Source organism: Marmota monax, unplaced genomic scaffold (genome assembly GCF_021218885.2).
Source record: "Marmota monax isolate L192 unplaced genomic scaffold, Marmota_monax_Labrador192_F-V1.1 WCK01_AAM20220418_F8-fsc00095, whole genome shotgun sequence".
Taxonomy (NCBI): Eukaryota; Metazoa; Chordata; class Mammalia; order Rodentia; family Sciuridae; genus Marmota; species Marmota monax.
In genome coordinates this window covers 94,262-108,449 of record NW_026695244.1, presented here as the reverse complement: position 1 = coordinate 108,449, position 14,188 = coordinate 94,262, and the positions used below count along the sequence as shown (strand labels likewise).

Sequence of the window (14,188 nt, the reverse complement as noted above, 5' to 3'; positions counted from 1 at the left end):
TGCTCTGAACTACATGGAGGTTGTCAAAGGAAGCAGTATCTGGGGACATTATAGATTGATGAAGCCTCTGACAAAATACCAAAGAAACAGCCATAGAAAATGAATGAATAACAGAAAAGCCAGCACCTATCATACATGAATGTTGAGGCATGAATGGCAAGTGAATTGGTGAGTTTTCCATTGCAGCAGTTAGCTCAGGAACCACCCACTCCTTCCTTTTTTTCCCATGATGGAGATGGAATGCAGGGTCTTGCATGTACTAAGCAAGCACTCTACCACTGAGCTACACTCCCAGCCCCTAGGAGCTCTCTTTGAGGGCAAGTCATCTGTCCACTGAGATAAACAGTTTGAGGGGGTGGTACTTCCCACATGCAGTGAGGCCAAGGATGGGGGGGTGGTTCTTTCCTCAATCCAAACTGTTCTGGAGTTGAGAGTAGAAAGGAAAGACAGAGAATAATCCATTTGAACAGAGTGCCATGTTCTACCTGTAGGTCACCTTCTCTGAAGCTCAAGAATGGGCAGCCCCAGCTCTGGAGGTATTCATCCAATAAGACCACTTTATCTATTTAAAGCATATTAACTTATTCAAAGTCCTGGATATATTTGACTTTTGCAATAACTCTAGAAGGGTGGGAAGGCTGAGCATGGTGCTGCGTACCTATAGTCCTAGCTACTTGGGATGACTTGAGGCCAGGAGTGTGCAAACAACCTGAGCAACATAGTAAGACTGTCTTTCAAAAAATAAAATAGAGAAAAGAAAAAGGTTGGTGATGTAGATCAGTGGGAAAGTACTTACATAGAATGCATAAGATTCTAGGTTCAACCCTCAGTACTGAAGAACAGCCAAAATAAATGAAGAAGAGTGGGAGGATAAGTATTAATATCTACATTTTATAAACAGAGACTGAATTGCCAGGACTATGACAGTGACTATGACAGAAGCCAAAGTGACTCTACATTCTGTACCCTCTGTGTCCTCTAGCGTACTTACTTGACAGCACCCACTGCTGCAATTGCCCCAAACACAGATGGCCTTCCCACCTTCCCTCCAAAACCTCCACCCACTCGTTTGACATGGCAGGTGATCCTGTTGATGGGGATGTTTAGAGCAGAGGACACTGTTTTCTGTAAAAGTGAGATAACAGGAAGATTTCTAAGAGGGAAATGGCAAAGAATTGTTTTGTTTCCGGAAACACAACATCACAGCAGAATATGTTCACATCTACCTTTGGTAAAAAAGTGGATAGTCCAAATTTGTCTTATGGAGCTCTGCTTAGTTCATTAATCTTCACAGAATAGTTCTTCCAGAAAAAAATGGAATTTACCAGAAGGGAAACTGTCACACCCCTGGATTCTTGTTCTAAGTTGGATTCCAAGTCAAATGCCTAGACCTAAAGTCCCACAGTGGTGAAAACCAGCAAATTCCTGGTATGTATGCAACTAAACCCTAGAGCACATTGTGGCTGGGGAAGTAAAAAAAATGTTCTGTAAGGTAATGTGCTGACTCTAAAGATTATCTGTAATGATTATTTTAGAGAAAAAATAATTTAGTGGTGTCATCCAATCTGAGAATTCATCTAAGCCGAATGGAAATAGACTAAAGTGACCATGGCTCTTCTTTTTATTACTTGATAATGCCAGAAAAAATAATAAAAACATTCTGAGGTCTAAGCTGCTTTACAGGTGTTCAATACTTGGATTCTAAAGTTTTGTAGGTAAATGGTTATCAACTATGGAGCTGTGGGGATTGCCCGCCATGATGGAATTACGAAGGTGGGGAGATGGGGAAGACCCTTGATCTTACCTGCACGTGGGCTGGATCCTGTGTGGACACATAAATGTCCAGTTCTTTGTCCTCTGTCTTTGGAATAACAAGCACTCTTTGTGTTTCCATGTAAAAGTGTTCCTGTCCTCCAACGTGGACCTCTCCTATTAAGCACAAGCACAGGACAACTTCTGAAGGTGTATGCTGCCTGGAGGCCACCATCTTGGGGAATTCAAAATCAAGTAAGACATGGACTGACTAGTTTGCATTTGCTCTGACTAAGGAATCAGGCATGTGTCTTATAGCAACTGGAGATAACAGTTGTGGAAGTTAAATGTGTCAGCTTCTGTTCCTTACTCTACCCTTAACTAATCACAATCTTAGGGATTTTTCTTCTATTTATTCTGCTGCTTACCTCCCAAATACAACACACACACACACATACACACAATTTGATTTTTTTTTTTTTTTTGATGATGGTGCTGGGGATTGAATCCATGGTCCTGAGCATTCGAAGCAAGTACTCTACCAATTAATCTATCTCCCTATCCCACACATAATTTGAAAGGAAGAGGTGTAAATTCAACAGAGCCCCAAGATTTTGGAGGATGATCTCTTTGGTGAGAAATTACATGCTCTTGAGGTATTGTTCAGTATTCAATCAGGCAAAATTCTACTAGCTATCCTGAGTTGCTTACCTTCAACAATTTGATCCACTTTTTCAAATGCCTCCTTAATGTTTCCTTGCTCAAGTTTTTTTTCAGGGCATAGGAATGAATTGTGTTTTATGGCATCCTGTGTAACAGGGGAAATCACAAAAGCCAGTTAGTCCTACTTTTTTCTTCCATCAGCTGTTTTTTTTTTTTCCTCTAATGAAAGTTACTATACTCCCCCAAATCACTGTCTCCTGGGATGTATGAAAGGTGTCAAGTAAGCAAGTACTGGAGCAGCAGGCCACTGTAGAGAGGGATGTCAAAAGGATTGTCTTCCAGATTTGCAGAGAAAACCAGCAAGAATTAGTGAAATGTTAAGAAGGATACTGAGAATTGAGGTCTGGGGGCAGTAGGATGGTCCAGGATGATAAATGCTCATTCCTCATTTTTAATGTGGATCTCCAGGGAACAGGCAATAAGTCCCAATGACTATAAGTGAGTTTCTGTTCCCTTTTTTCACCTTCTCCTTGAGAAAAACCACTGATATTAGACTAGGCTCACATGCAAGAACCCCTAACTCAAGAATCTGAAAAATTGAGGCTGTGTTGAGGCACAATAGGCAGGTCCTTACACATCCTGGGGCAAGACATCTTGAAAATAATACAGAAAGTTTGTTCATTTCTTTGAGTATCTGGGATATATCACAAGAGCCTTCCCAGTTCTTTGTTCCATGGTGTGTGTTGTTTGTTTTGTTTTGTTTTGGTGATGACAATAAGATGAACTGATTCACACATGAAGACTGGATGCCATTCCATTCCATGGACTGACCTACCAGCAGGTGATCCTTACTTAACCTGTGGATCCAAGCTGTCTTCCATTACTTCAGAAGGACACTCCTCTGCTACCTTCTTAGACTCCCCAAACCTAGGAGTCACAGCCTTTCTTGCTAATGATGATAACAGTGATAACATTTGCACCATGCACTGTACAATAACAGTATATTTACATGTCTTCTCACATTAATTTCATGATTATCTTGATTTTCTAGACAAAGAGACTGGGCTTAGAGAGGTGAAAATAACTTTCTCAAAGTCATGCTGCAAAGAAGTGAGGGAGGCAGTGTTCAAGCCCAGGCTCAGTTGTCAGAAACATCTTGCCTCATAATGAACACCTGATTTCTTAAAGCCACAAAAACCAAATCATATAGTTGAAAATTTCATGTTATGCTATACTGAGATCTCAATAAGTCACTCTCTGCATGTACAGGGATGTTTATTTCCATATTGTAAATAGTAACTGAGATTTTCAGGCTCTAACTCAATGAGATCAAGGCATATAATTTTCTTACAAATGCTGTTTTTAGTGAGTGCTAATTATGAGCCAGGCACTGTTCTGAGCACTTTGTACATATGAACTCATTTAGTTTTATGATGAGACATATTATTATTACCCCCAGATTACAGATGAAGAAACTGGCATAGAGATATTAAGTAACTTGCCTAAGGTTACACAGCTAGTAAGTAGTACAGCCTTGATTCAATTTTCCCAGTTTGGTTCTTGCACTTGTCCTTTTAACCACTACTCTACACTACTCTACACCACCTTGTGTTTGTTGTGTAAGACAGATTCATATAAATAAACAAATTAATAGATGGATGAATCAGTATTGGTATATATGACTCTTATCACCTGCTTTTGGTCACAAAAGAATTATTTCCTGATTCTGGATCATCCTATTGAGGAAACTCTAGATCCCTATACACTCTGAATCTCAGAAAATTTCATGGTGTATCCTCTGGGTGCAATTTCACCCTTGGTAAAAATGGGGTTCAATTTGAAATTTCAAAAACCTGTAATAAGATCCTAGGACAACCTGGGGAAAGTGAGTGAGCCAAGAAAAATGGCCTAGACTCTTTGCCAACTTGGCAAATGGGAATTTGGAGCAGAGTTAATTTGGTTTAGAAATATTAAGAAATACTTTTTAAAAGTTATTTGAATATTGAGCAATTTGTACCTTTTAGGAACATTTTAAAATGCTCAAATGATTCACTAGGGTCTTCAATACTTTTTATGACCTGTCATAAGCACACAAACAAATTAGTTCTGAACCTGTCTCTTAGAACTTGCAAATCCTAGCTGCTGCAGTTGAGATCTAGAATGTACCCCAGAGGCTTGGTGGTGGAAACTTGAGGAAGTGGGGCCTAGTGGAAGGTTTTAGGTCACTGGGGGTGTGTCCTTGAAGGGGGCTGTGGGACTGTAGTCCCTTCCTCTTTCTCTTCTTCCTGTCTCAGCCACAAGTTTTGCTCTACCATGTACTGCTGCCATGAAATACTACCTCACCATAGGCCCCAAAGCAACGGGGCCAATTGACTATGAATTGGTCTGACACTGTGAGCCAAAATTAACCATTTCTCTTTATAAGTTGATTATCTCAGGTATTTATTACAACAATGAAAAGTGAGCTAACATACCCATCCTCACTTGAATTGTGTTCTCCATTCGCTTTCCTGGAAATATCATCTGAAGTCCATTATATAGACTCCAATTGAGAGTGTAAAATTTCCATGAAATTCCACCATAAATTTCTCACTACTTTTGGGCTCCACCTTGGAAACATTATTTTTCTCAATATCCATTCTCATTATCTTCCACAAGTAATAGAATCCCCAATTTTTAGGGGATACATGGCCACATGGAATAAAATCTACATTTTCCATCTCCCCTTGAAGGTAGGTGTGGCACGTGACTAGGTTCTAATCAATGAAATATAATTAGGCATTTATAACTGTGAAGTGTCCTGAAAGAGAGGGGGTATTTCTGTCCCCATTACTTCATTCTCTCTGTTGTTTGGAATGTGGGTTTAATGGCCAGAACTTCAGTAGCCATTGAGGACCAGAGGTGACCTGAAGAATGGAAACCATGCATACAGAGGGACTAGGTAGAAGGAGGCTGGATCCCTGACACAAGAACCCATATGCATGGCTTAAATATGTCCCCCACAGTCCATGTGTTGGAGACCCGATCCCTAATACAATAGTCTTGTGAGACAGGCACTTCAAATTAAAGAGTTGATCAGGTCACGAGGGCTCTATTTTCTTGAATGAGTTGATGCGGTTATTATGAGAAGGTTCTTTATCAAGAAGAGAGGGGGTTTGTTATAAAAGCAAGTTTGGCCTTCTCTTGCTTTCTCTCTCTCACACATGAACATGCACCCTCTATTGACCTTCTACCTTCTGCCATGGGATGATGAAGCACCATATGCAACCACCTAGTCATGGACTTCCCAGACTCCAGAACCATGAAAAACACATTTCTATTCATTATAAATTACCCATCTTAGGATTTCTGTTGTGTCAGCACAAAACAGATTAAGATACCACATAAGCCCTAGACAAACCACTGCTAGACTTTTTGAATGTGAGACAAAAACTTGTACACTGAGATTTTTTTTAAAAAAATGTTCCTTGGAGTCAAAGATAATTTCAGTTCATACAAGTAATATCTTCCAGAGAAAACTTACTTTTCCAGGGAAAGCCAATCCCCCTCCTCTCCAAAATTCCTAAATCAGTATTGCACATTAAGATATTTACAAAGGCACTTTTGATTCTACAATCTTAGTGTGAGACCTGCCAGCCCTGCTTACCTCTATGGTGAAGATTACAGGTTCCAGATCCTCATAGGTAATCTTTATCTTTTCAATTGCCTGCTTTGCCTGTATATCTGTCTCTGCAACTACAGCACAAATAACCTGGCCCACACAAAGTACCTGTGGAAAGTACATGCATAAAGCAGATAGAACATTAGGGCAGGAATAGGCAGCTCTACTTCACCAATGCCTGGTATCTTAGATGTCATTTTTGAGCAATAATAACCACATTGGACTCATTCAACTATATGTGTTTGGCTCAAACTTCTAAAAACTTCTAATGTAAAATTTAAATAATATAGACAGCTCCATTTGCTATTTTGCTCAGTGAATATAAGTCCCAGAGTAGATATGAGATTGATTGTGAACTGAATCTACTGTGTCCTCTGTTGTGCTTGGTTCACATGTATCTCTTTCACAGATGTTACTTTAGAGTTAAAGGATAAGCAAAATATTTTTTGTTCAATGTGACTCCTATAGTAGACTGAATTGTAACCTCTCCCCCCACATCTCTGCCCTGGAAAATTTACATGTTGAAGCCCTATCCCACCCCCACCCCATGTGACTGTATTTGGAGATAGGACTTTGACAAAGGTAATGAAGGTTGAATGAGGTCATAGGGCAGAACCCTACTAAAATATGACTGGTGTCTTTATAAGAAGAGGAAGATACACCCTTGAGAATGGAATGCTCTTGAGAAAAGGCATGCCTGCGAGGATTCACTGAAAAAAATTACCTTCTGTAAGCTGGGAAGAGTCCTCAGGAGAAACCCAACCTGCCAACACCTTTATGTTGGACTTAGCCTCTAGACTTGGGAGAGGAAGCCTCTAGACTTCTGTTTAAGCCTCCCAGCTGTGGAATTTTATTATGGTAACCCAAGCAGACTAACATAGTTCTAGACAGCCAACCTTTTCAGCTGGAGTTCAACTAAAAGAACAACCTCCATGGCTGGAGGAGAAATTGTTTGGGTCTCATTGAGAGATGACAGTAATACCTAACACTAGAGCCTTCATTATGCCAGTCACTGTCCAAAGCACTTTAAATGTATTAACTCATTTAAATCTTACAACTACACAGTGAAGTGGGTGCTATGCTCATTTCCTCTTTACAGATCATGAAACCCAAGGGCACACAGCTATGGAGTGGAAGGGCTGGAACAGGAACCTAGACTATCTGGTCCCAAAGTCAAGTGCTCAATAAATAATTGTTAACTTTGAATTAAAAAGTCAGAGACAGGGCTGGGGATATAGCTCAGTTAGTAAAGTGCCTGCCTCACAAGCACAAGGCCCTGGGTTCAATCCCTATCACTACAATAAAAAAAGAAAAAAAAAAGTCAGAGACAATAAGAGCAACTTTATTAAAAATGGAGTGTATGAAGGAAGGTGGGACCCGGGAAGAGGGTTGGTTCAGGAAGGAAGGGAATTCAGAACAAATTAGAGGGAGTGGTTGTTTTTTGGTGCTCGCTCTCTATTTATTTATTTATTTATTAGTTGTAGTTGGACACAATATCTTTATTTTATTTATTTGTATGTGGTACTGAGGTTTGAACCCAGGGCCCCGCACATGGTAGGCAAGTGCTCTACCGCTAAGCCACAACCCCAGCCCCTGGTGCTCTCTTTTCTAGATCTTTCTAGGGCATTCTATCCTGATATAGAAAACTTTCTTGCAATTACTCTTTTTAAAAATATTTTTTCTTAGTTGTAGATGGACAAAATACCTTTGTTTTATTTATTTATTTTTATGTGGTGCTGAGGATCGAACCCAGTGCCTCACACTTGCTAGGCAAGCGCTGTACCTCTGAGCTACAACCCTAGCCCCACATTTAGTCTTCAGATGAGGGTAAATGGTCTCAAGAGCATACGGTACTTGAATTTTGACTGTAATGTTTCCTTATGCTAAATTATTTCCTGACTCCAGAAAAGTAGTGCTGAATAACAAGGTTAGAGATAAAGAGGAGCTAGTGGGTGGCACTTCTACCTCCCATTGGTAGAAAGAGCTGGGGGCAGCTGAAGGTGGTACCTTGGTGGTTATCTGCCCAAAGTCACCTGGGAAGGTGTGTTCCATACGCACCTCATCTACAGCCAACAATTTGTCATCTTCACCACCATTGGTGCCTGGAATGTCTTTAGCTGTTATCACATCAACCACCTCAGGTAGTTCAAGGGCCTCAGAGAAATCTATTGATCTGAAAATAAAGAGATATTTAAGAAGTAGAAATCAGCAAGATTTGAGGGCTTCAAACCTTTCATGGGCCAGGCTATATGAGCAATGACCAAATGGATTTCATTTTACCCTGAGACTCCATGTCATAAAAGAAATGTTTCTGCCATAGGAATACTCCTGTCTTTGTACCTATCAATAGTTGCTTAGCATAGCATGTTTGGCAACATAAAATGGCAATTCTTATAGAATGTAAAATTTTTCTCTTTTGGATCCCAATTTTCTTGGACATCAGACCTTGTCAGAGATTGATTGTCTAGACATTAGTAACCATTCTTTAATTTGTACTCAACTAAGGTCATTTTGACCCACTTCTCTTCTTCTTATGATTATGCAAAGTCCCGTGGGAAATATCAATGTACCCAGAAATGAAATTATGATTATGGGCATTGCATTCCCTAATGGCTCAATTCAGCTTCTGTACCCCTGCTTGCTTGCAGCTATGCCAACCTGGATAAGATTTTTGCCTCTAAATATCCTAAAACCCTCAGGCTTGAGGCTGTTCCTTGCAGAGACAGTTTGGGGTCCTGCAGGGAGCAGTCACTGGCCAGCTAATAAAGACTCTGCAATTCAGACAAAGCTGGGACTTGGTGTGTTTTCTGAGCATCTTGCCCCATAACAGAACATGGTTGAAAATAAGAACATATAACAGTGAATTCACCCTGATTAGTCAGAATGGGCCTGCCATGGAGTTGGGTTCAGGGGATCCCCCTACTGGGCTAGGGAGTAACCTTCCAGTTGTGTGTAGGGGGTGACAAGTGCTAGGGGAGGGGCAGTGTGACTGGCAAGGGACCTTCTCTGGAAGCTTAGAATATTGGTCATTGTTGAATAATGAAGTGTGCTACAATGTTTTCCACCAGCTGCATATCAGCCCTGCATCAGAGATACTCCTTTGAGATCAGTCTGAGGCTACAGCAGGGACACGTCTTGTGAGGTTAGGAAGGAAACAAGAGGCTTATGACTGACTGTATCTCTATTTTATGATAGTAATCTTCCTCCTCTGGGGCCTTGTGACCTTTTCTTTATTTGTTTCATTGTAGGATCTTTGAGTATATGACATCGTAGAAGAAACAGGCGAGTTCTTATGAAGGAATCCCTAGCTATGCTTTTAAAAAGTTTTTGATTTACTTACATAATTTTTGCATGAGCCCTGGTACTGGTCACCAAAGCCATGAAAAGTTCTTTATCCACCCTGGGAATGTCATCACAAAATATGGCTTCCCCCGTGGCATGTTTAAGACCTGACAGGTGCATGATGGGGCGTCCAACTGGATCTCGAAGAGGTTGGTGAGAATCCACTTTCTGTAGAGGAAGACAAGGGTTGCTCTAAAAACCTTATATCTCCACAAGTGGCCTGGCCAATCACAGGCACTCCTGATTCAGGACTGAGCAACTGGGTGGTACTCTCAGGCAAAGAGCACTGGATCAGGTCAGATGACTAGTGTGACAACTTAGTGTTGTAACTAGACTGGAGAATTGTCATTCAGTTATGTGGCAATGCCATAGGCAGGCCAGCCTTTGGCAAAACAGTGAAATAGGTAAAGGGGCACTCCACCTTCTCCTTTTGTGGTGCCATCATTTTAGAGGGTCTCCCTGTTCTGCTTGCTCACAGGTCTAGTGATCCACCTGTCCACATTTAAAGAATCAAGATAAGGCCTATAGGGATTTAGTTCCCAATGAGGGACCAAAATCCAAGTCAGAAGCCTGAGTATTGGCCCTCATGGCCTCTGGTAAAGGGTAGGGGATTGGTTATGGAGTCCCCCAGATCCAGATTACGATGTCCTGGCCACCCCTGGAAGTGGCACAAAGACATCAGCAGGAGTATAAGGAGACAGAGAAAGATTTAAGAGTTTATTCTGGAGCTGTTCTCAGGGAAGAGGTGTGTGTGTGTGTGTGTGTGTGTGTGTGTGTAGGGGTAGGGGAGGGACTGTGCTTCAGTAAAAATGGATAATTGTTAAATTGTCCTTCCAGAAGAGTGAGTTCAGTTACCTGAAGGGCTCTTGCTTGCTGATTGGTGATTAAACTTTTGCAATCAGGGCCAGAGGCTGAACCTTCTGCTCAGCTGCACTTCTGAGTAAATATGAAACAAATGCCCAAAGAACATCTCTTTGAAAAGACTATAATTATAGTCTGTAGATCAGTCAACCTTAAGTACATCTAGTGGCAGCTTAGGCCTGAGCTTGGATTCCAGAGTCACCCTGACTTGGACGTAGGAACCACTGGAAAGTCAAAACTCAAAATCACAACTCTGAAAAACTTGCTCATTTTGTGCAATTCCAGCTTATCTTTTCCTGTTTAGGTTTCTGTGAAATGAGACTCACGGACCTGGTATGTTTGGACTCCCTGGGGTATTGTGACTGGGAAATCTTCCAGAGCACTTAGGAACCCATCTGAAATTTCCGGATAACGACTGCTGCCCTGCGATGATTCAGCACAATGAAAAGAGGCTGGTTAGTCTAGATTAAGTTGGGTTTGGGTTTATGTGAGAGTAACTTGACAAATGTTACTCTCACATAACCAAAGTCCACAGTGAGCCCCAGGGTTTCGCTTTTTATGACCCCCACACCCTTGTCCTTTCCCACACAATAAGGACCTGGCCTGACTGGTTTGAATCTGTTTCCCTGTCACCTGGAGGGAGAGGCCAGCTGGTGAGCTGGGGCAGAGGCTATGGGTGGTGGGGAGAAAATGTTGGACAGGATAAGCCATTCCAGAATAAGCTGTTGTCTACAAAAAAGGCCCAAGTCCTGATTGCTTTTCTGGGACAACAGCAGAATAGGGAAAGTTGCTCCGTGCATCAGTGAAACATGTCAAGTGTCTTGACTCAGAAATTAAATAGCAGGTCTTCATCTGAGTCATTGAAATGCAGATGTTTTAGAACAGTGGGCTGTTGGGGGTAAGGGTGGCTGGAACAGAGTACCGGGTTGGGAGAGAGTTGTAATCATGGGAAAAAGTTGTAATTATGGTCAGGGGATGGGAAGGAGAAGGAGGAGGAGAAGAGAAAGGATACTTTGCTTAATTCATTCTAGAAAAAGAAAAGTAAAAATTTTCCCCAGAATTTTACAATCAGAAAATCTAGAAAGCTACTTAAATATTAGTATAATAGTATACAATATACATCAGTTTTGGTCTTTTTTTTTTTAATTTGCAGAAATTTAATCTGATTGTGGGCATCAGGAACAGATCAGTTTTGGTCTTTTTGAAAAATAACATTTTATTTTACATTTAATGTTGCATTCGCAATTCTAGAATAAGCAAAATGAATATATAGCGCCACAAAGCAGATCAGTGACTGCCTCGTCTGGGTTGGGCTGGTGGAATTAACATTCTATGTTTAGTTTGAGGTGGTGGCTATGTAGGTATACACATTGCCAAAATTCACTGAATTTAAACAATGAATTTTATTGGAGGTAAATTATATATCAACCAAGTATTTTAATTTTAATTTTATTTTATTTGGGGCACTCAACCACTAAGCCACATTCCCAGCCCCATTTTGTATTTTACTTAGAGGCAGGGTCTCACTGAGTTGTTTAGCACCTTGCTTTTGCTGAGGCTGGCTTTGAACTCTTGATCCTCCTGCTTCAGCCTCCTGAGCCACTGGGATTACAGGCATGTGCCGCCATGCCTGGCCAATCAAATTTATTTTAAAAGAAAAAAGCTGTATGCTGCTGGAGAAAGGAAGCACCAGATATCTGAGTGCTATGGGCACACGGTGAACTGTGGCCTGAAGATAGTTTGGTACCCTGAGCCTCATGTAGCACTTTGGGGCTGAATCCCAGGAACAGGATGGGCCCAGAACAGGTGACAGGTTGTAGCATAGACTGCCCACAAGACAGTGAACAAAAGCAGTAGGGAAGCTGGGGGTGTATGGCTGCAAGGAGCTAATAAGAGCCAGATGTCATGTATTGAAGTCTGTCCTTCCAAATTTATAAGTTGGAGTCCTAATCCCCTGTATCTCAGAATTTGACCTTATCCAAACAAGGTAAAGTCTGTGTACTGTAGAGGTCATCAAGTTAAAATGAGATCACGAGGATGGGTCCTGGTCTAATATGGTTGCTGTCCTTATCAGTAGGGAAAAATTTGGCACAGACATGTAGACAGAAGGTCTTGTGAAGGCAGATTAGAGATGTTCCCCTATAAGCTAAACAAACCCCAGAGATTGCAGCCACTGCCAGAAGCTAGGCAAGAGCACAGAGACAACACTCACAGTCCTCAGAAGGAACCAACCCTGCTGATAACTTGACCAAGGACTAAGCCTCCAGATTGGTGAGATAATAAATGTCTGTTGTTTGAGCCACCCACCCAGTCTGTGGTGCTTTGTTACAGGATGGCTAGCAAAATACATTAGAGCACTTACAGGCACAGAGAACTGTTTTACTAGGATCTTCAGTTCCTTCAAAACCTTTAGGTAGAACTTGAAGAGGAAGCTGACTACTAGAGTCCTCTTGAACTCCACCTTGCCACCCGGAGCTGAGCCTGGGAGGGAGACTTCATCCAGAACCAACCTGCAAGCCTCGTCCAGCATCAGCTCATTCCAGTGCCTGGTAGCACAGAGGTAGGAAGGAGACAGTTAAAGGGCAGTCTTTATTGCATGGCATATGCTAGATACCAGAAGGTGGCATTTTAGAGATCCCAGAATTTCTTTTTTAGAGTTGTAAGGAAACTTAGATATCACCTTATCCAACCTCTATGGAAAATTGAGGCCTAGGGAGGCTGCTTCAATTGGCCCAACTATCATGACAGGGTGAGTAAGGGACCTGTTCCATTGCAACATAAATCAAGAAAGTACCAGAGCTAGAAGATAGAAGAACTAAACAGACTAAACTAAACAAGTACTAAACAGACCGTTTAGGCCAGTCCCATTAAGAACCAAACAGGATTCAGAACTGGATACTGTCTTTGCTAAGGAAGAAATTGCGTGTGCCACATTGTAGAAGTATGAGGTGCTGCTTGGACACTGCTGTGGCTTGCTGAGTGTTGATTTGCATAAGACAATGACAGCCAGACCGGGAATAATTGCCTGCTGGCTGAACTTGGGTCTGGGCTATTTTTGTTGTGTCCCTTACCCAAAGAGTGGCATCCAATTAATCCAAGTCAAATAAGGTTTAATTCATTCAGCAAAAATACAGGAGCAAGCAGTGATTTTATAAGTAGGAGTTTCCATCTTTCCAGAGTTTTATCAACACTTGCCAATGCCAAATTTCCACTTGTTTTTTCAATGTTAAGTTTCACCCTTAAGGTGCAGGGCTCATTGCTTACCTGCCAAGGAGCTGCTGGCAGGATTTATGTGCACTGACTGTAGCAGTCCCTACACCTCCGTAGGCAATGCTCAGGTCCTCAATGGTGTCTGTGCCTTCTTTGAACAGGACTCGCATGCCAGCATTGACATCGGGCAAGGCGTTTTGCAGGCACTGAGCCTGACGGAAGGCGAACACAAATTCCCACTGTGGAGACAAAAATCAATTCGGGTTATCGGATAAGTCAGAACGAAGAGCATGGTTTCTGCTTCTTGGTGCCTCTACTAAATCACTTAGAATCACTCAAAAGGGACACAGACAACACTTAGCACAATTGGAGGACAACCGGGCTGACTTCTTGTTCGAGGTGAGAATGTCCTTCCCAAGACCTATCTCAGACACCTCAAGGATCAGGAGTCTCTGTGCACTTTCCCTTTGAGCCTGGGATGGCTCTACACAGAATGCTGCAGAAACTTGCATCAGGGACATGAACTTGTGCTGGATCTGCAGGAGCTCCTCCCTCTAGGCTTCAGCTGCCTTTATCTCCCAGGAGGACAGAGAAGCCCTAAGAATACTGGGGCTTGTAACATTCAGAGACACAACTCGGTTTTTTTTTTTTTTTTTGGTAGGAAAAAAAAAATCACTTTTTCATTTGGCAAAACTCAAA

At 41.7% G+C, this 14,188-nt stretch overlaps 1 protein-coding gene across 2 annotated transcripts in view; it reads right to left on the bottom strand.

The window, feature by feature from the left end:
• LOC124105785 (aldehyde oxidase 2) overlaps positions 1-14,188 on the bottom strand; it is a 77,854-nt gene that overhangs the window by 39,042 nt on the left and 24,624 nt on the right. Inside the window, exons 12-20 of one of the 2 annotated variants that reach the window (XM_046463128.2) lie at positions 13,544-13,728; positions 12,642-12,825; positions 10,610-10,702; positions 9,417-9,586; positions 8,135-8,249; positions 6,062-6,184; positions 2,464-2,560; positions 1,805-1,929; positions 992-1,125 (exon numbers count right to left, since the gene is read on the bottom strand). In XM_046463128.2, coding sequence (XP_046319084.2) covers positions 992-1,125; positions 1,805-1,929; positions 2,464-2,560; positions 6,062-6,184; positions 8,135-8,249; positions 9,417-9,586; positions 10,610-10,702; positions 12,642-12,825; positions 13,544-13,728 — 1,226 coding nt within the window. The remainder of the gene's footprint in view (positions 1-991; positions 1,126-1,804; positions 1,930-2,463; positions 2,561-6,061; positions 6,185-8,134; positions 8,250-9,416; positions 9,587-10,609; positions 10,703-12,641; positions 12,826-13,543; positions 13,729-14,188) is intronic. The other variant, XM_046463129.2, reaches the window with a different exon arrangement.